A 20,412-nucleotide genomic window follows, 5' to 3' on the forward strand; every position below is an offset into this window, starting at 1 on the left:
ACTCCACTACACCTTCTACACCCTTTAATACTCTTCTACACCCTTTTATACTCTTCTACACCTTCTACACTCCTCTACTCTTCTACACCCTTCTACACCCTTCTACACCTTCTACACCCTTCTACACTCCACTACACCTTCTACACCCTTCTACACCTTCTACACCCTTCTACACTCCACTACACCTTCTACACCCTTCTATACTCCACTACACCTTCTACACCCTTCTATACTCCACTACACCTTCTACACCCTTCTACACTCCACTACACCTTCTACACCCTTCTATACTCCACTACACCTTCTACACCTTCTACACTCCTCTACGCCCTTCTACACCCTTCTACACATTCTACACCCTTCTACACTCCACTACACCTTCTACACCCTTCTACACCTTCTACACCCTTCTACACTCCACTACACCTTCTACACGCTTCTACACCCTTCTACACCTTCTACACTCCACTACACCTTCTACACCCTTCTACACTCCACTACACCTTCTACACCCTTCTACACTCCACTACACCTTCTACACCCTTTAATACTCTTCTACACACTTCTACACTCTTCTACACCCTTTTATACTCTTCTACACCTTCTACACTCCTCTACTCTTCTACATCCTTCTACACCTTTTACACCCTTCTACACTCCACTACACCTTCTACACCCTTCTACACCTTCTACACCCTTCTACACTCCACTACACCTTCTACACCCTTTAATACTCTTCTACACACTTCTACACTCTTCTACACCCTTTTATACTCTTCTACACCTTCTACACTCCTCTACTCTTCTACATCCTTCTACACCCTTCTACACTCCACTACACCTTCTACACCCTTCTACACCTTCTACACCCTTCTACACTCCACTACACCTTCTACACTCTTTAATACTCTTCTACACACTTCTACACTCTTCTACATCCTTTAATACTCTTCTACACACTTCTACACTCTTCTACACCCTTTTATACTCTTCTACACCTTCTACTCTCCTCTACTCTTCTACATCCTTCTACACCTTCTACACCCTTCTACACTCCACTACACCTTCTACACCTTCTACACCCTTCTACACTCCACTACACCTTCTACACCCTTTAATACTCTTCTACACCCTTTTATACTCTTCTACACCTTCTACACTCCTCTACTCTTCTACATCCTTCTACACCTTCTACACCGTTCTACACTCCACTACACCTTCTACACCCTTCTACACTCCACTACACCTTCTATACCCTTCTACACCTTCTACACCCTTCTACACTACACTACACCTTCTACACCCTTTAATACTCTTCTACACACTTCTACACTCTTCTACACCCTTTTATACTCTTCTACACCTTCTACACTCCTCTACTCTTCTACATCCTTCCACACCTTCTACACTCCACTACACCTTCTACACCCTTCTACACCTTCTACACCCTTCTACACTCCACTACACCTTCTACACCCTTTAATACTCTTCTACACACTTCTACACTCTTCTACACCCTTTAATACTCTTCTACACTCTTCTACACCCTTTTATACTCTTCTACACCTTCTACTCTCCTCTACTCTTCTACATCCTTCTACACCCTTCTACACTCCACTACACCTACTACACCCTTCTACACTCCACTACACCTTCTACACCCTTTAATACTCTTCTACACACTTCTACACTCTTCTACACCCTTTTATACTCTTCTACACCTTCTACACTCCTCTACTCTTCTACATCCTTCTACACCTTCTACACCCTTCTACACTCCACTACACCTTCTACACCCTTCTACACTCCACTACACATTCTACACCCTTCTACACTCCACTACACATTCTACACCCTTTTATACTCTTCTACACCCTTTAATACACTTCTACACCCTTCTATACTCCACTACACTCTTCTATACTCTTCTGTACTCTTCTACACACTTCTACACCCTTCTACACTCCACTACACCTTCTACACCCTTCTACACTCCACTACACCTTCTACACCCTTCTACACTCCACTACACCCTTCTACACCCTTCTACACCCTTCTACACTCCACTACACTTTCTACACCCTTTAATACTCTTCTACACACTTCTACACTCTTCTACACCCTTTTATACTCTTCTACATCCTTCTACATCCTTCTACACCCTTCTACACACTTCTACACCTTCCACACCCTTCTATACTCCACTACACCTTCTACACCCTTTTATACTCTTCCACACCCTTTAATACACTTCTACACCCTTCTATACTCCACTACACCTTCTACACCCTTTAATACTCTTCTACACACTTCTACACTCTTCTACACCCTTTTATACTCTTCTACACCTTCTACACTCCTCTACTCTTCTACATCCTTCTACACCCTTCTACACTCCACTACACCTTCTACACCCTTCTACACCTTCTACACCCTTCTACACTCCACTACACCTTCTACACCCTTTAATACTCTTCTACACACTTCTACACTCTTCTACATCCTTTAATACTCTTCTACACACTTCTACACTCTTCTACACCCTTTTATACTCTTCTACACCTTCTACTCTCCTCTACTCTTCTACATCCTTCTACACCTTCTACACCCTTCTACACTCCACTACACCTTCTACACCTTCTACACCCTTCTACACTCCACTACACCTTCTACACCCTTTAATACTCTTCTACACCCTTTTATACTCTTCTACACCTTCTACACTCCTCTACTCTTCTACATCCTTCTACACCTTCTACACCGTTCTACACTCCACTACACCTTCTACACCCTTCTACACTCCACTACACCTTCTATACCCTTCTACACCTTCTACACCCTTCTACACTACACTACACCTTCTACACCCTTTAATACTCTTCTACACACTTCTACACTCTTCTACACCCTTTTATACTCTTCTACACCTTCTACACTCCTCTACTCTTCTACATCCTTCCACACCTTCTACACTCCACTACACCTTCTACACCCTTCTACACCTTCTACACCCTTCTACACTCCACTACACCTTCTACACCCTTTAATACTCTTCTACACACTTCTACACTCTTCTACACCCTTTAATACTCTTCTACACTCTTCTACACCCTTTTATACTCTTCTACACCTTCTACTCTCCTCTACTCTTCTACATCCTTCTACACCCTTCTACACTCCACTACACCTACTACACCCTTCTACACTCCACTACACCTTCTACACCCTTTAATACTCTTCTACACACTTCTACACTCTTCTACACCCTTTTATACTCTTCTACACCTTCTACACTCCTCTACTCTTCTACATCCTTCTACACCTTCTACACCCTTCTACACTCCACTACACCTTCTACACCCTTCTACACTCCACTACACATTCTACACCCTTCTACACTCCACTACACATTCTACACCCTTTTATACTCTTCTACACCCTTTAATACACTTCTACACCCTTCTATACTCCACTACACTCTTCTATACTCTTCTGTACTCTTCTACACACTTCTACACCCTTCTACACTCCACTACACCTTCTACACCCTTCTACACTCCACTACACCTTCTACACCCTTCTACACTCCACTACACCCTTCTACACCCTTCTACACCCTTCTACACTCCACTACACTTTCTACACCCTTTAATACTCTTCTACACACTTCTACACTCTTCTACACCCTTTTATACTCTTCTACATCCTTCTACATCCTTCTACACCCTTCTACACACTTCTACACCTTCCACACCCTTCTATACTCCACTACACCTTCTACACCCTTTTATACTCTTCCACACCCTTTAATACACTTCTACACCCTTCTATACTCCACTACACTCTTCTACACCCTTTTATACTCTTCTGTACTCTTCTACACTCCACTACACCTTCTACACTCCACTAACCTTCTACACCTTCTACAGTCTACTACACCTTCTACACCCTTCTACACCTTCTACACTCCACTACACCTTCTACACCCTTCTACACCCTTCTACACCCTTTTACACTCCACTACACCCTTCTACACCTTCTACACCCTTCTACACTCCACTACACCTTCTACACCCTTCTACACCCGTCTACACTCCACTACACCTTCTACACCCGTCTACACTCCACTACCCCTTCTACACTCCACTACACCTTCTACACCTTCTACACGCTTCTACACTCCACTACACCTTCTACACCTTCTACACTCCACTACACCTTCTACACCCTTCTACACTCCACTACATCCTTCTACACCCTTCTACACTCTTCTACACATTTCTACACCTTCTACACCCTTCTATACTCCACTACACCTTCTACACCCTTTTACACTCCACTACACCTTCTACACCCTTCTATACTCTTCTACACCTTCTACACTCCTCTACTCTTCTACACCCTTCTACACTCCACTACACCTTCTATACCCTTCTACATTCCACTACACCTTCTACACCCTTTTATACTCTTCTACACCCTTTAATACACTTCTACACCCTTCTATACTCCACTACACTCTTCTACACCCTTTTATACTCTTCTGTACTCTTCTACACCCTTCTACACACTTCTACACCCTTCTGTACTCTTCTATACACTTCTACACCCTTCTACAGGATAATTCCCATGCACCCACGTAACCAGCAGTAAAGTAGCAAATTCCTGTTTTCAATCTTCATAAATAAGATGTAAAATATGACACGTGACTCTAACATATTTTACACTTTTTTTCGTTATATTGTTTTTCGCCTTCATATATCATTGACCAGGAGGCTGCAGTACCACAGTTGTCCTGCAGAGGCCAGTCTGTTCCCTCACCACATAAAGGGGCCTTACACGTGTGAAAGAGCAGACAGCCCCTCCCCCCTGCCTTTTCTGGTAATCTCTTATCTGTCCTGCTGAATCACACGCCCCATTGGCCTTGCTATCCGACTCCATCGATGTGATCAGGAGCTGGTGGAGAAAACCTGTTTCCTGTAGCAGACCAGCTTTAGACCTGAACTTGGCTTTTCGAGTTTTGACATCAGAGCTGGCATGAGCCAGAGGTTCCACAATGTTTGTCCTTAAGTCAAGTATTTTATTCAGGATCATTAGGTATTCTATGTGTGAGTAGTACAGAGATGTCAGTACACTGTGCTGTGTGTAAATGTACTGGTTCCCAGTGGGAATGTGCTGGTGGTCTGTGGTCTAACACAGGGGATCATAAACTTGCATGTTTACAAATATGTTCTGGGTTTAGGAAACTTTCAACAAATTTTAGTACAGCTTCCTCCAGCCCTTTAGGTGTGTGTGTGTGCAGGTGTGTGTGTGTGTGTGCGTGCGGGTGGGCGTGTGCACGGGTGTGTGTGTGTGTGTGTGTGTGTGTGCGCGGGTGTGTGTGTGCGCGGGTGTGTGTGTGCGCGTGTGTGTGTGCATGTAGGCACGGGTGTGTGTGCGCAGGTGTGTGTGTGCGCGTGTGCATGTGTGTGCGGGTGTGTGTGTGTGCATGTGTGTGTGTGTGTGCGTGTGTGTGCGTGTGTGTGTGCTCGCGCGGGTGCGTGCGCGTGTGTGTGTGCGTGTGTGTGCGCGTGCGGGGGTGTGTGTGTGCTCGCGCAGGTGCGTGCGCGCGTGTGCGTGCGGGGGTGTGTGCGTGCAGGTGTGTGTGTGTGCAGGTGTGTGTGTGCAGGTGTGTGTGTGCGTGTGTGTGTGCGTGTGTGTGCAGGTGTGTGTGTGTGCAGGTGTGTGTGTGTGCAGGTGTGTGTGTGTGCAGGTGTGTGTGTGTCCAGGTGTGTGTGTGCAGGTGTGTGTGTGCAGGGGTGTGCGTGTGCAGGGGTGTGCGTGTGTGTGTGTGTGCGTGTGCGTGTGTGCGTGTGTGTGTGCGGGTGTGTGTGTGTGTGTGCGGGTGTGTGTGTGTGTGTGCGGGTGTGTGTGTGTGTGTGCGGGTGTGTGCGTGCGTGTGCGTGCGTGTGCGGGTGTGTGTGTGTGCGGGTGTGTGTGTGTGCGGGTGTGTGTGTGTGCGGGTGGGCGTGTGCGCGGGTGTGTGTGTGTGTGCGTGGGTGTGTGTGTGCGCGGGTGTGTGTGCATGTGTGCACGGGTGTGTGTGCGCAGGTGTGTGCGTGTGCGTGTGTGTGCGTGTGTGCATGTGCGTGCGTGTGCGTGTGTGCATGTGTGTGCGTGTGCGTGTGTGTGTGCTCGCGCGGGTGCGTGCGCGTGTGTGTGTGTGCGTGTGTGTGTATGTGTGCGTGTGTGTGTGTGCGTGCAGGTGTGTGTGTGCGTGCAGGTGTGTGTGTGCGTGCAGGTGTGTGTGTGTGCGTGTGTGTGTGCAGGTGTGTGTGTGTGCGTGCAGGTGTGTGTGTGTGTGCGTGCAGGTGTGTGTGTGTGTGTGTGCAGGTGTGTGTGTGTGTGTGTGTGCGTGCAGGTGTGTGTGTGTGTGTGTGTGTGTGTGTGTGTGTGTGTGTGTGTGTGTAACCACTTACTCGTTGAAGACGAGGTCTGGTGCGAAGTAGAGCATCTGGGCGTTGGTGTGTTTGTAGGACCTCCAGCTGAGGGAGAAGGATGAGAGACACATCCAGGAATATTGGATCAGCGTGATCTGGTCCTCGATCGGCAGCGATCGGAAACCTGCACGGCAGGAGAAAGAGAGACACGTGAGACTACCACATGAACTATGGCACGTCACCCACGAGACCTTTTTCTACGGGACTTTGGCTACAGGACCTCGTCCACGGCCCCTTGCCAACCATCACCAGCCAGAGTCCTGTCACACCTGAGGGCTCATCCTGACAGGAGAGAGAAGTCTGATTAGTGTCTGATTAGCGAGTTCCTCTAACCCTAACCGGCTAACAGAGGCCCCAGAGCTGCACGTGACCTGCAGCGTGAGGTGAACAAGAACACGCATGGAGTCAGCTGTCCCGCGTCCCGCCGAGGAGCTGTGGCATAAGGGTGGCGGGATATAAGTGGCGGGACCGTCACCATGCAGACCCAGCTGTACTTCCTGTTAAAAAGATATCACTCCAACCAGATCAAGTGTCTGATGTTTGACTGCCAGACGAACCAGTGTCAGGACGAGTTTCAGGACGGGGGTCAGGACGGCTGGCAGGGCGGGTGTCAGGACGGCTGGCAGGGTGGGGGTCAGGACGGGGGTCAGAACGAGTCTCGGGATGGGTGTCAGGACGGGGGTTAGGACGGGCATCAGGACGAGTCTCAGGACGGGTGTCGGGATGGCTGTTTCCTCTGAGCATTAATGTGTCAGTAGCAGTTAGCATGCACACTCAGACTGTATCCTTCACACTACAGATGGGCCCAGATCAGACTCTCGGTTACCTCTTTTACACTATTAGTAAAATATTCTTACATTAATCTTTGATGATGTTAATGTTGCTTTTAGTACTAGTAGTAGAGGTTGTAGTATTGCTATATGCTAGTATTATGATATGGCTGATAAAGATTTATTGGTATTTGTATCATTCAGTAATGTAGTATTGATTAGTAACAATTAGTAATTAGCATAATGAGCACCCCCCCTCCCTGGGAACACACTCCTAATCTCAGAGCGAGTCTTTCAAAGTCAACGAGGCCGGTTTCCTTTGGTGTCTGCCTGCCTTTCTATTTCTATATCTGGATATAGCAAGCAGACACCCCGGTATCAAATAATTGCAATACAGCAAATGAATCCTGGAGGGGGAGAACACCGGTGGGGATCACAGAGACAGAATCTTCACAAAACTTTAGTTTATTCAATAAAGGCTGTAACGCACTTATTTAAAACTGATAGTGTTTTGTGTATGTAGGAATTATTGTAAGAATGATGACGATACACTGAAACAAGGAAATCTAGAAATATCGTTGCAGAATTTTTAGATTGTAACAACATGCCTTTACAGGTCAAATATATTGCTTAAAAATGTGAAAGTATAATAAATATGTTATATTATTCAAATGGTTTAAATATTGCTCTGGTCAAAAGTGTTTGGTATAATGTCTGTGACTCTCAGCTAGAAGTCCTCATGGAGATTATGCTCAGGCTTCCTGGATTGTGTTGATTCCTCTAATTTTACCTGACTGGCACTAATTAGAAAATCCAGCAAGCTTGAATAAAATCCTGGGAAGGACTTTTACTTTCTGAACCTGGAATGTCGACCTGTGTCAGTAGAGTACTGTTCCAATGGGATGGGATGTTGTTTTTGTGGTATGTGTCCATTTGTTTTATGTCCGAACAACTTAAAGCATATTTTACTGGAGGGTTTATTGTTATTATTATTATTATTATTATTATTATTATTATTATTATGGCAACTATCTCTGACCAGCTCATCTTCAGCTCAGTGTCTGAGAGCTTAGCATGTGCTGGACAGACAAACTCTAGTGCAGAGTACCGTGGACCTCTGTGGTTCTGACTGAAACTCTAGTGTAGAGTAGATATTTTGTATTTTGGCTCTCAAGTCTGCATACCTGGAAGTACTTTGGCCCACTTGACCACGCGGATCATCTGTTTGCCGGCGAGCTTGTTCAGGCTGGAGAGAAGGTGGTCGGTGGTGTCTGGCTGTGTGTTGTCGTAGCCGGCGAACACCATCTCTGGCTCGATGAGCTCCAGGATGCTACACACAGAGGGAGACAGGTAGGGAACCAGCCCGGCCCCGTGGGGCACCAGCGCCATGCCCGAGGTCAGCTCCTTCTCAGAGGACAGGTACGGTGCCGCGTCCTTGGGGCCCTGCAGAGACGTGTCCTCACTCACGGTCTTCAACTTCCCCAACTTCTTGGACTTCCGTGCTGGAGAGGAAATAAGAACCAAAGGAAAAGGAAACGGGAACATGCAGATCAGCTGTGAGTTTATTCCCCAGATTACATATTCTAATCTCTACACAGTAAATTATTCTCTACTAAAGAGCAACCTGGTTAAGAACAACTCAGATATATTCAAACAGCATGATTTACAGATCACTAAAATGGTGTGTACGAGTGCACAAGTGTGTGTGTGTGTGTGTGTGTGTGTGTGTGTGTGTGTGTGTGTGTGTGAGTGAGAGAGAGCGAGAGAGAGAGAGAGAGAGAGAAATATAAACACAGATTTCTCAGAGCTTTGGTGTATCAAAGAAAACGGTGTTAACACTTACATAAAAGACGTAGATATGAACAGACAGACAGGGACCCAGTCCCCAAAACACAGACCAAATACAGACAAACAACAGCTCAGAATGACACAATTGTTTTTGGGTAGTACTTAAAAATCCAATTTAATGGAAATTATGTGTGTTTAGCTTGCAATGATGCATAAAAATAGAAAATAAATTGCTATGGTTTAAGAGGCTCCAGCTCACAGAACAAGCCTAATACAGGAAACGTCAATCAGACACTAGAAACCCCGCCCAGGGGCGTGTCCTGCTGCACAACTCCTCCCCTGAACTTCCCCCTTCGGTTCTGTTAGACATTATGTGTTCACTCGTACCGCTGTCTCACGCTAGCAGTCTGGCATTTCAGATATTTACCATCAATCACTGAAAGGATCTTACATAAGAAATAATTCATTAAGTTGTAAACAAGGAAAAGCCTAAAGTGATTTAATGGCAGTTAACTAATAATGTGTCATTCTCCGAGTTTCAGTTGGAGTGTTTGCAAACCCTCACAGTTTTTGAACATACGGGAACAATGACGTGTGTCTAGGGGTTAGGGTTAGTACCAAGGTCTAGGGGTTAGGGTTAGTACCAAGGTCTAGGGGTTAGGGTTAGTACCAAGGTCTAGGGGTTAGGGTTAGTACCAAGGTCTAGGGGTTAGGGTTAGTACCAAGCTGTGGGGGTTAGGTTTAGTACCAAGGTCTAGGGGTTAGGTTTAGTACCAAGCTGTGGGGGTTAGGGTTAGTACCAAGGTCTAGGGGTTAGGGTTAGTACCAAGCTGTGGGGGTTAGGTTTAGTACCAAGGTCTAGGGGTTAGGGTTAGTACCAAGGTCTAGGGGTTAGGATTAGTACCAAGGTCTAGGGGTTAGGGTTAGTACCAAGCTGTGGGGGTTAGGTTTAGTACCAAGGTCTAGGGGTTAGGGTTAGTACCAAGCTGTGGGGGTTAGGTTTAGTACCAAGGTCTAGGGGTTAGGGTTAGTACCAAGCTGTGGGGGTTAGGTTTAGTACCAAGGTCTAGGGGTTAGGGTTAGTACCAAGCTGTGGGGGTTAGGTTTAGTACCAAGGTCTAGGGGTTAGGGTTAGTGCCAAGGCGTGGGGGTTAGGTTTAGTACCGATGTCTAGAGGTTAGGGTTAGTACCAAGGGTATCAGGCCCTGTGATGACAGGGCTTTGTGAGGAGCCTAAATGGCTGTGAGCTCAGAGAAATTCTCGAGCGATCAGATGAGATCAGGTGAGGTCAGGTGAGGTGGGGGCACAGCCTGGTTGGGGTTGTGTTGTCACGTTGCCGTAAGAGTGGAGAAAGATGAGGCCTTCACTCTCTCCCTCCAGCTTACGTAAATACTACTGCAGTTTTATTGATGCCTTTGAAATAGTTCTAACTTTTTTCCCCTCAAGAATTTTAAATGATGAGTACACAGCCTATGGAAAAGCCTGCGTGTATATCAGAAACTATATAAACGTAACCTGTTGTATGACATTTGACCAGTATAGACTTGTTCAATTAGACTTTTTCAAATTAATATTTTTTATGAGTCATTTCTCTTCATTAATGTGCTGCTGTAATGTTAAGGAAAATGGGTTTGTGCCCATCTGCACCAGCTGCCATGGTTCTGATATTAAAACTAATTTGCCTAATAAGGCCTCAGCAATCCTGTACGTATCACTGTCTGGCAAAAAGGTAGATGCTTGTTTCGATATTTCGATATCATTGTCATTTCTCATAGTTGAAACAAGATGCCTTTGAAGACAGAGGGGTCGTCTCAGCCTCAGCAAGCTGCTGTCTTCACCGGCGTTTCTGCCTTTCCCCCCCAGTGTGTACAGTAATACTTTACCATCACCGTGTCAGTTGTTGGAGAGTAACACTTGTCAGACTTCTGGAAGTCTAGAGATGATCTGTAATGCTGCCTTTGTAATGTGACCGTGTACTTGTATGAGGGCAGACATGTTGGAAACAGCAGGTACACTTTACCTCCCAGGTTCATCCCGGCCTGGAGACACTTCCTCACGCGGCACGCCGGGCAGTTCTTACGGCGGATCTTGTCGATGATGCAGTCGTTTCTCCCAGCACACAGATAGTTGTGTTGACCTGTGGACGCAGCCGGGGGAGAGTAAGTCTGGCAGACTCGAACATTAACGTTACAGTGGACACAGATGACGGGTGGACATACAAGCAAAAAAATCATATAGTGGACACACTATAGTGGAAGAGGAGATGGTGGGTGGTGTGGGTGATGGGTGGTGGTGTGGTGGGTGGTGTGGTGGGTGGTGTGGTGGGTGGTGTGGAGGGTGGTGTGGTGGGTGGTGTGATGGGTGGTGTGGTTGGTGGTGTGATGGGTGGTGTGGTTGGTGGTGTGGTTGGTGGTGTGGGTGACGTGGTGGTGGGTGGTGTGATGGGTGGTGTGGTGGGTGACGTGGTGGTGGGTGGTGTGATGGGTGGTGTGATGGGTGGTGTGGTGGGTGGTGTGGTGGGTGGTGTGATGGGTGGTGTGGAGGGTGGTGTGATGGGTGGTGTGGAGGGTGGTGTGATGGGTGGTGTGGTGGGTGGTGTGGTGGGTGGTGTGGTGGGTGGTGTGATGGGTGGTGTGGAGGGTGGTGTGATGGGTGGTGTGGAGGGTGGTGTGGAGGGTGGTGTGATGGGTGGTGTGGTGGGTGGTGTGGTGGGTGGTGTGGTGGGTGGTGTGATGGGTGGTGTGGTGGGTGGTGTGGTGGAGGGTGGTGTGGTGGGTGGTGTGGTGGGTGGTGTGGTGGAGGGTGGTGTGGAGGGTGGTGTGGAGGGTGGTGTGGAGGGTGGTGTGGTGGGTGGTGTGGAGGGTGGTGTGGTGGGTGGTGTGGAGGGTGGTGTGGTGGGTGGTGTGATGGGTGGTGTGATGGGTGGTGTGGAGGGTGGTGCACCGTGTTTTATTACACTACCATTTCCTTCTCTTTCCACAGTCAGCCACCACATAACAATGCTGCACACTGGGGCGGAGCTCCTGACTCCTCCCCTCAATCACCATAGTGATTCTGCATGGAGGGACGGAGCAGGCGCCCCTGGCTCCTCCCCCCAGTTCCCATGACAACGCTACACTCTTCACCTCTGCTACCACGTCCAGCCCACTAGGGACAGCAGCTCTTCATCGCCCCCTGCTGGACAAGCTTTGGCCTGGATGCTACAACTATGAGAACCTGCGACTCTCTCCTGCCTGCAGCTTCACTCGACTGGGCGTAGCAGGTGCAGTGGGTGTAGCGGGCGTAGCATGTGCGACGCGCTGCAGTCACACAGGTCTGCTCTGCCAAGTTCCTGCCCAGAGCCACAGGGTCACTTGTAGACACAGAGGGCGCATGCTGCCCTGATTGTGTGTGTGTGTGTGTGTGTGTGTGTGTGTGTGTGTGTGTGTGTGTGTGTGTGTGTGTGTTAAAGAGAGAGAGTGTGTGAATGTGTGTGTGTGTGTTAAAGAGAGAGAGTGTGTGTGAATGTGTGTGTGTGTGTGTTAAAGAGAGAGAGTGTGTGAATGTGTGTGTGTGTGTGTTAAAGAGAGAGAGTGTGTGAATGTGTGTGTGTGTGTGTGTTAGAGAGAGTGTGTGTGCATGTGTGTGTGTGTGTCTGCTCACTAGATTTTCTCACTCTCTCTCCCTCCCCCATCTCTCTCTCTCTCTCTCTCTCTCTCTCTCTCTCTCTCTCTCTCTCTCTCTCTCTCTTTCTAGTTTATGAGCGTCTAGCTCATTTTCTCAGACCCCAGGTCCCTCGCCCAGGTGAGGCCGTCCAGATGGGCCTGTGGGCCTCAGCGTGGCTGCTGGGCCCCGGGTGGTGCGGGTGGAGCGGGTGGTGCAGGCGAGTGTTGAGGCCGGGCGGAGGCAGCCAGGCTTGGCCTGCAGTAGCACTGGCAGCTGTAGCTCTAACACTATTCCTGGCTCCATCACATGACCTGTTACATAAGCTCATTTTTCGTGCTCTAAAAAACAGTAAACTGCGACACAGGAAATACAATGCCACCCCACCTCCACCCAAACCTCCACCCCACCTCCACCCAAACCTCCACCCCACCTCCACCCAAACCTCCTGCTAACCTTGCTCCACCTTCATGCACTAGCACAGATGCACAAAGGACCTGGAGTCTGTTCACACATCTCTGGGCTGCTGGCACCGTGCCTGCCTTTCTGCACTGTCCCACAAATCCTGTTAATCATTGCCCCAAAAGAAGTGTGTGTGTGTGTGTGTGTGTGTGTGCGTGCTTGTGTGCGTGTGTGTGTGACACAGAGGCGTTAGGTTTGCAGGTACACTCTCACACATGTATTTGTGCATGTTGATGTTTTTGGGGTGGTGGGAGGTGTGTGTGTGTGTGTGTGTGTGTGTGTGTGTGTGTGTGTGTGTGTGTGTGTGTGTGTGTGTGTGTGTTGTATCTGTAACTCTGTGTGTATCTGTACTTCACTGTATGCAAATACTCTCTGCACTACATTAGATTTTAATACATGGATCATTTCTGCCGTTCACATTTCTGTCATTTACAGAAACCCTGGCGCCCACACAGTACTGACATTCAACACAGAATTAACATTTGGGACCTCGGACTTACTGGTAATTTTATCGATTTATTTTCTCCATTAAATGCCCTTTTAATATGTGTCATTGCTGCAAATTCCCATAAATTCTGCTAGCTGCCCTATTAGAGGAAAACTGCAATGATCATTTCACTGTTGCAAACATCACTGAATGGAGCACAAAGAAAAAGTTTGAGCCGTCATTCAGAACGTCTGAGTCAGCTCTCCTGTTTCAGTTCAGTGACTCGGACGTCCAAAGCAGCAGTTCTCTGTGAGCTGGGTGGTGGTACCCTGGTGTCTGTCCTCCTCTCCTGTGGGGGTGGAGGAGGTGGTGCTGCTCCTCATTTAGCCTGCTACGTCACTGCGTTACAGGACACACTAAGGCTGCGTTCTCTGACAGGAAGCAGCTTCTCCCAGAAGAACGTCCCCCCAGGGACGACGCCCTGTGTCCGACCTGCTCGTACCAGCCCCCCACCCCCGTTTCCCAACATGACACTGAATGTCACATCCATTCAACCCCTGCGGGCCCCATGTGGGCGTGTCCTCTGGAACGGCTTGTCTTCGTCCTTCCTGGGGTCTGGTTTCCTGGAGGCAGAGGCTCATGTTTCTAACCTGGATTTGGACTCGGTGGGTGAGGTCTGCTCTCCACGTAGACAACAGCAGCACGACGACACAAGTGCGGCCACGGCAGCGGGGGAAACACTGGCCAGGTGCGTTAGCCAGTGCACAGGTCACATGGCTGGGTCTGTAATCTGTGAGTCATGGCTGGGTCTGTAATCTGTGAGTCATGGCTGGGTCTGTAATCTGTGAGTCATGGCTGGGTCTGTAATCTGTGAGTCATGGCTGGGTCTCACCTGGTCTGTAATCTGCAGGTGAGTTATGGCACGGTCTCTAATCTGCAGGTGAGTTATGGCACGGTCTCTAATCTGCAGGTGAGTTATGGTACAGTCTCTAATCTGCAGGTAAATTATGGTACGGTCTCTAATCTGCAGGTGAGTTATGACAGGGTCACTAATCTGCAGGTAAATTATGGTACGGTCTCTAATCCGCAGGTAAATTATTGCAGGGTCTCTAATCTGCAGGTGAGTTATGGTGGGGTCTCTAATGTGTGAGTCAGGGTGACTGGCTGGTGCAGGACCAGAATCAGACCTCATAATCAGATCTAATAATAAGACCTCATAATCAGATCTAATAATCAGACCTCAGAATCAGATCTCGCACTAAGACATCCAGCACTTCTTCATTAGTCTGACCAAGTCTAGTCCTGCTTTAGCGGCCACACGCGTGTCCAGGGCACCACGGCCTTCTGCCTACAGTGCTGTGTTCACAGACGCTACAGAACCAGTATGTCTCTCCACTTCTTCTTCACTTCCCTCTGGAAATCAACAGTTTCGTAACGTTAATCTCACATTACGCTTCTTGCCGATTCCTGGTCTGGAAGTGTGGAAGGTTCTCTCATAGACAGCTTCCCTAGATAACATTGCAGCGAAAAATCCCTGTGGTGGAGGTTGATATTCCAGCTCGATATCCCAAAACAGGTTGCTGTGGTTACTCAGATGAGCTGATATGGCTTCCGGGCAGTCTATCAGCGAAGCAGACAAAGAGACTATAGACACAAAGGGCCTATAGACACAAAGGGCCTATAGACACAAAGGGCCTATAGACACAAAGGGCCTAGGCTATAGACACAAAGGGCCTATAGACACAAAGGCAGAAAACACCCCGCCAACTTGCCGCACCACCCAAACGCACTGCCCTAACGCACCACCCTAACGCACCACCCAAATGCACCACCCAAACACCACCCAAACGCACTGCTCAGCCTCACTACCCACCTCCCTAAACCATATTGATGGTGAAAACACAGATAGCCACGATCTGATAACCACAAGACCATTTGCTTACATACAAAAGGCACGTCCACCTAGCGGCCCTGCGTTTGCGTTGATGTCAAAGAACAAAGTGAGGAGGGAGAGAGGGAGGGAGAGAGGGGAAGATGTTCGATCGTTAGAGAGCCTGTGGTGAGGGTCACAGGGGTCAGCTGAGGTGAGCAGATAGAGGCAGAGCTGAGCGTTGTCATGCCGACTGGGATACAGCGACATGGTAACACAGAGCTGCTTTACACGGACCGGTCTGAAGACCCGATTAACTAAAGATGAGTGTTACACACATTCAGGGCAGTTTTGGTTCATTAAAACACATATAAAACAGGAAGAGCATCGTTTACTGGTTGAGGCTATTTTTATTCCCAGATTCATTCCCAGATCTAAATGCTCAGTGTTTGCTCAGTGTTTGCTCAGTGTTTGCTCACGCCTCTGACGAGCCTCCGTTGCTTTTAAATAGTGAAGTTAATGCAATAAATTACTGCTGACTTGACACAAACATGTCAATCATAAGTAAAGAGAGCAGGATTTGTCCTTATGTTACACCAGCAGAACATGGTGGTTTCTGTCAGTACTATGCTAACGTTTCAGCGCTAACGTTTCAGTGCTAACATTTCAGCGCTAACGTTTCAGCGCTAACGTTTCAGTGCTAACATTTCAGCGCTAACGTTTCAGCGTGGTTTCTGTCAGTACTATGCTAACGTTTCAGTGCTAACGTTTTAGCGCTAACGTTTCAGCGTGGTTTCTCCACAGATCTTGTTCTGCCTCCCAGCTTTGCATGCTCAATAAATCTCTTATAAAATGAAAACCCACAAAATGTAGCAACAAATATCATTACACGCTATTCCAAATCTCTAATCGACATGTATCAGGGAAACAAGAAAACAAAACTCTCAGCAATCCATACGGAGATGTTTACATGGTCAAGCAACACTGGAAACTCAAACTATCACCGGAGTCAGAGCAGAAACTCCAACGTGAGCACCGTACAGGACCGACATGTCTGTCTCCCCGACTCAGAACATGCAACACACACAGGCCCCGTCACCAATTGCCCCTCTGAACTGCCCCTCTGAACTGCCCCTACTGTACTGTCCCATTTGAACTTCAGCGTTTGACCTGCCCCATCCGACCTGCCTCCTGCGAACTACCCCTCTGATTTTCCCCATCGTAACAACCTCTTCTAAATTCAATGCCCCATCAAATCCGCCCTGTGAGTATTTAGAAATAAGCTGATTCCATAAATTGTCATTATGAAGTACTGACCCTATTCTGGTCCACAGCTGAGCAGCACAGAAAGACTATTCAGTAGTGTCTTCATGAAAACATTATTATACTCACACACACACACACACACACACACACACACACACACACACACACACAGGGGAATTACAGTGTTGATACTGGCAACTATGCCTCTGGGAATTCTACTGTGAGGAGTTTGAACATATTACAGAGTAAAGAAACCCACATAAGACACATCCACCCAAATACGACACATCCACCCAAATACGACACATCCACCCACATAAGACACATCCACCCAAATACGACACATCCACCCAAATACGACACATCCACCCACATAAGACACATCCACCCACATAAGACACATCCACCCACATACGACACATCCACCCACATACGACACATCCACCCACATAAGACACATCCACCCACATGAGACACATCCACCCAAATGACACACATCCACCCACATACGACACATCCACCCACATAAGACACATCCACCCACATGAGACACATCCACCCACATGAGACACATCCACCCACATACGACACATCCACCCACATACGACACATCCACCCACATACGACACATCCACCCACATAAGACACATCCACCCACATAAGACACATCCACCCACTACTGACAGAGGACCAATGACAATGAATGGAACGATTAATATTGGTTGGTGAATTCAAATCATCAGACTCACACTCACACACACTCGCACATACATGCACACACATGCACACACACTCACCCACGAGCACACATGCACACACACATGCGCACACACACATGCAAAACCACTAGCTCTTGTGTTTGTTTACTACAGCTGTGTCCAAGTGCCTAAAATTAGAGTGGCTTGCATATAATCTGACTCAGCAGTACAGCAGGAAACACACCCACCACAGCTGTCCCCGCCCACCACAGCTGTCCCCGCCCACCACTAGTGTCTCCGCCCACCACCAGTGTCTCCGCCCACCACACTCTGCTCTCCAGGTAGTGACACAACCACTGCAGTTTCCTCCCCTGCAGATGTAATTATATTTTTATCTTTAATTGTATTAAAGGTCCATAAACAACAGTGACCCTTCAGTGAGTGTTTCACTGAGATTCTCCTGCTCTCTGTGTGCTTGTGTGCTGTAATTGTCTCAGTCGCTGGCTTGCTTAATGAGGACAGGTGCCTTTAAAACAGTAAAAAAAAAAAGTCTCTCTCTCTCTCTCTCTCTCTCTCTCTCCCTCCTTCTCTCTCCAGAAAGGGGCCATGGCAGGCAGGTTGTGTCTGCTGTATTCTCTCCTGTCCTGACGCTGGGCGTCTGCAGTGTTCTCGTCACTGGTGCAGAAGTGTAGTCCCCCCCCCCCCCCCTCCCTGACACAGCGCTTCATCTCTCTCTCTCTCTCTCGCTCCCCCTTTCCCTCTTTTTTTTCTTCCTGTGTTTCCCTCTCTTCTGCACCTCCATCTGCTCTATATCTCTAGTCTCTTCTCTTCCCCTCTCCATTTCTATCATCTGCCCTGTTCCTCCTGCTTTTCCCCGCCCCCTCTCTCCCTCCCTCTCTCTCTCCCTCACACACATACACACTCTTCCCACCCTCTTGCATTTCACAGTCTCTCCTCCTCTCTCTCTCTCTCTCTCATTCTCTCTCTTGTTCCGTAACTAGGCTGAGGTCAGGTAAGGTACTGGAACTCTCTCTCTCTCTCTCTCTCTCTCTCTCTCACACACACACACACACATACACACACACACACACACACACACACACACACACACACACACACACACACACACATACACACACACACACACATCTCCTAAGTCTGCACTACAGAAAGCTATGCAGCCTGGGCTGTTTCTGCAGAAGAAATACTTCCACAACAAAAAAATAAACCTTTGGCTCCCGATGAATCATGGATGTCTGGGGCTGGTTAATATCAACTGATCTTGCTCTGGTCACACGAGTGTTATTTGCATTGTCAGGTGAAGTATTTCCTCATGTTCCAGAAGTGAGAAAACACACTCGTTACATTCTTTACCCCATTTACAGTGTCCACATCATGCTTTTCTTACTAAATTTTTATTTTAACCTATTGTTTAATTTAAAGTAATAGTAATAATAACAAAGATAATTATATAATAATAATAATAATAATAATAATAATAATAATGCTATACTTTGATGGAAGACGCAGGCTGAAGTGCTAAAGTTCAGAAATATATGGTCAAGTCTCCATCTTGGTCACTGATACTAACCCACTGCTAAAACGTCCCTTCACAGGGCTCTGACTGAAAGGATCTGAAATAGAAATCCAGTGTTATTAATTTGATTACCTCTAAAGATAACTCTAACACTAGTATGATTATTTCTGCCAGTGTTTGCTTCTCTAATTAGCACACAACACCCTGGTTGTGTTTTAGTAAATATCCGTGGATCTGGTTTGACCTACATCACTTTGTAAAGTCAAGATACTGTACCTAAAATGCAGCTAACCTCGATGTTTAAAGACAGACACGTATTTGCTGTGGTTCATTAGAACAGGCTCTCCTGGGGAGGACACACTCACCCTGCGTGAGCCACAGGCCTCAAATTAACACCAAGCATCTGTGATTAAATTAAGACTTAAAAAGGTTCAGAGGAGCAAGCACCATCAACACCTCCACCTCTATCCACCTCTCTACCACTCCATCTCTCTCCACCTCCACTGTCCTCTGGTAGCCCTTGTGTGAAGGTGGGTGTGTAGGTGTTAGAGAGGAGGACCACGTAGGAGACGCTGCAGGATCTTCTGTCTGTTGATACGTTTGGAGTGTGTGTAAGAGCGTGTGGTTCATCATCCAGACACCAAACGAGCACCATCAGCAGTGTGGGAGGTGCCCCAGCTCCGCAGAAGACTCCACACGCAGCCTTCGGGACCATTTACTTACTTTACATGTTTAGTATGTACAACGAAAAACAAACAGCAGGAAGTGAGCTACAGTGTAGCAGGTCTGGGATCAGGGTTAGAAAGGCATGCTGGGAAATCAGTGCAGCGCTATGTTTCAGGCTAGAAACAGAGGCGGCTGCTCACCGCTCCTGCGGTGTTTCCCCGAGTATTCACATGTACACAGGAATTCCTTTTCTTACACTTCAAATAGGTAGAATTCAAACTTCAGATGCAGCCAGAGGCATCATGAAAATGAAGCGGTTCCTCCTCTTCATCACATCAGGCTCCTCCAGCAGAAGGCCAGCGTGTCCTTCACACACTCTCTGGAGCTCTTCTTCTGTGTCCCCGGCCTGCGAGTTCCTGGCCTGTGCAGTCTGGGCTGGTCCCACTGCTTAGTCAGCATTTTCTCCTGGAGTTTATCCTCAGAGACCGCGATTTCACTCCAGCTTAGCTTAAGTTCACCAGTACACCAGTGTCCTGCACAACCTCAGCCTGTCTGCTCTCCAGAGCAGCTCCTGACCCCCCAGGCCAGGCGAGTGTCTCCCATGCCCCCATATCTGTCCACCGCCTGCACAGACTACGCCAATGTTTTAAAAGAAAGTGTAGCATTAGCGTAGTGTAGCATTTCTGTAGCATTAGCGTAGTGTAGCATTAGCTTAGTGTAGCATTAGTGTAGTGTAGCTTTAGTGTAGCATTAGCGTAGTGTAGCATTAGCATAGTGTAGCATTAGTGTAGTGTAGCTTTAGTATAG

General features: G+C 47.7%; 1 protein-coding gene across 1 annotated transcript in view; it reads right to left on the bottom strand.

Moving 5' to 3' along the window:
- The window catches only part of nr3c2 (nuclear receptor subfamily 3, group C, member 2), a 78,361-nt gene that overhangs the window by 9,823 nt on the left and 48,126 nt on the right, over window positions 1–20,412 (bottom strand). The window contains exons 4-6 of the mRNA XM_076973929.1: window positions 11,058–11,174; window positions 8,434–8,751; window positions 6,459–6,603 (exon numbers count right to left, since the gene is read on the bottom strand). Of these exons, the coding sequence (XP_076830044.1) occupies window positions 6,459–6,603; window positions 8,434–8,751; window positions 11,058–11,174 (580 nt within the window). The remainder of the gene's footprint in view (window positions 1–6,458; window positions 6,604–8,433; window positions 8,752–11,057; window positions 11,175–20,412) is intronic.

The sequence above is a fragment of the Brachyhypopomus gauderio genome, chromosome 15 (genome assembly GCF_052324685.1).
Source record: "Brachyhypopomus gauderio isolate BG-103 chromosome 15, BGAUD_0.2, whole genome shotgun sequence".
NCBI lineage: Eukaryota > Metazoa > Chordata > Actinopteri > Gymnotiformes > Hypopomidae > Brachyhypopomus > Brachyhypopomus gauderio.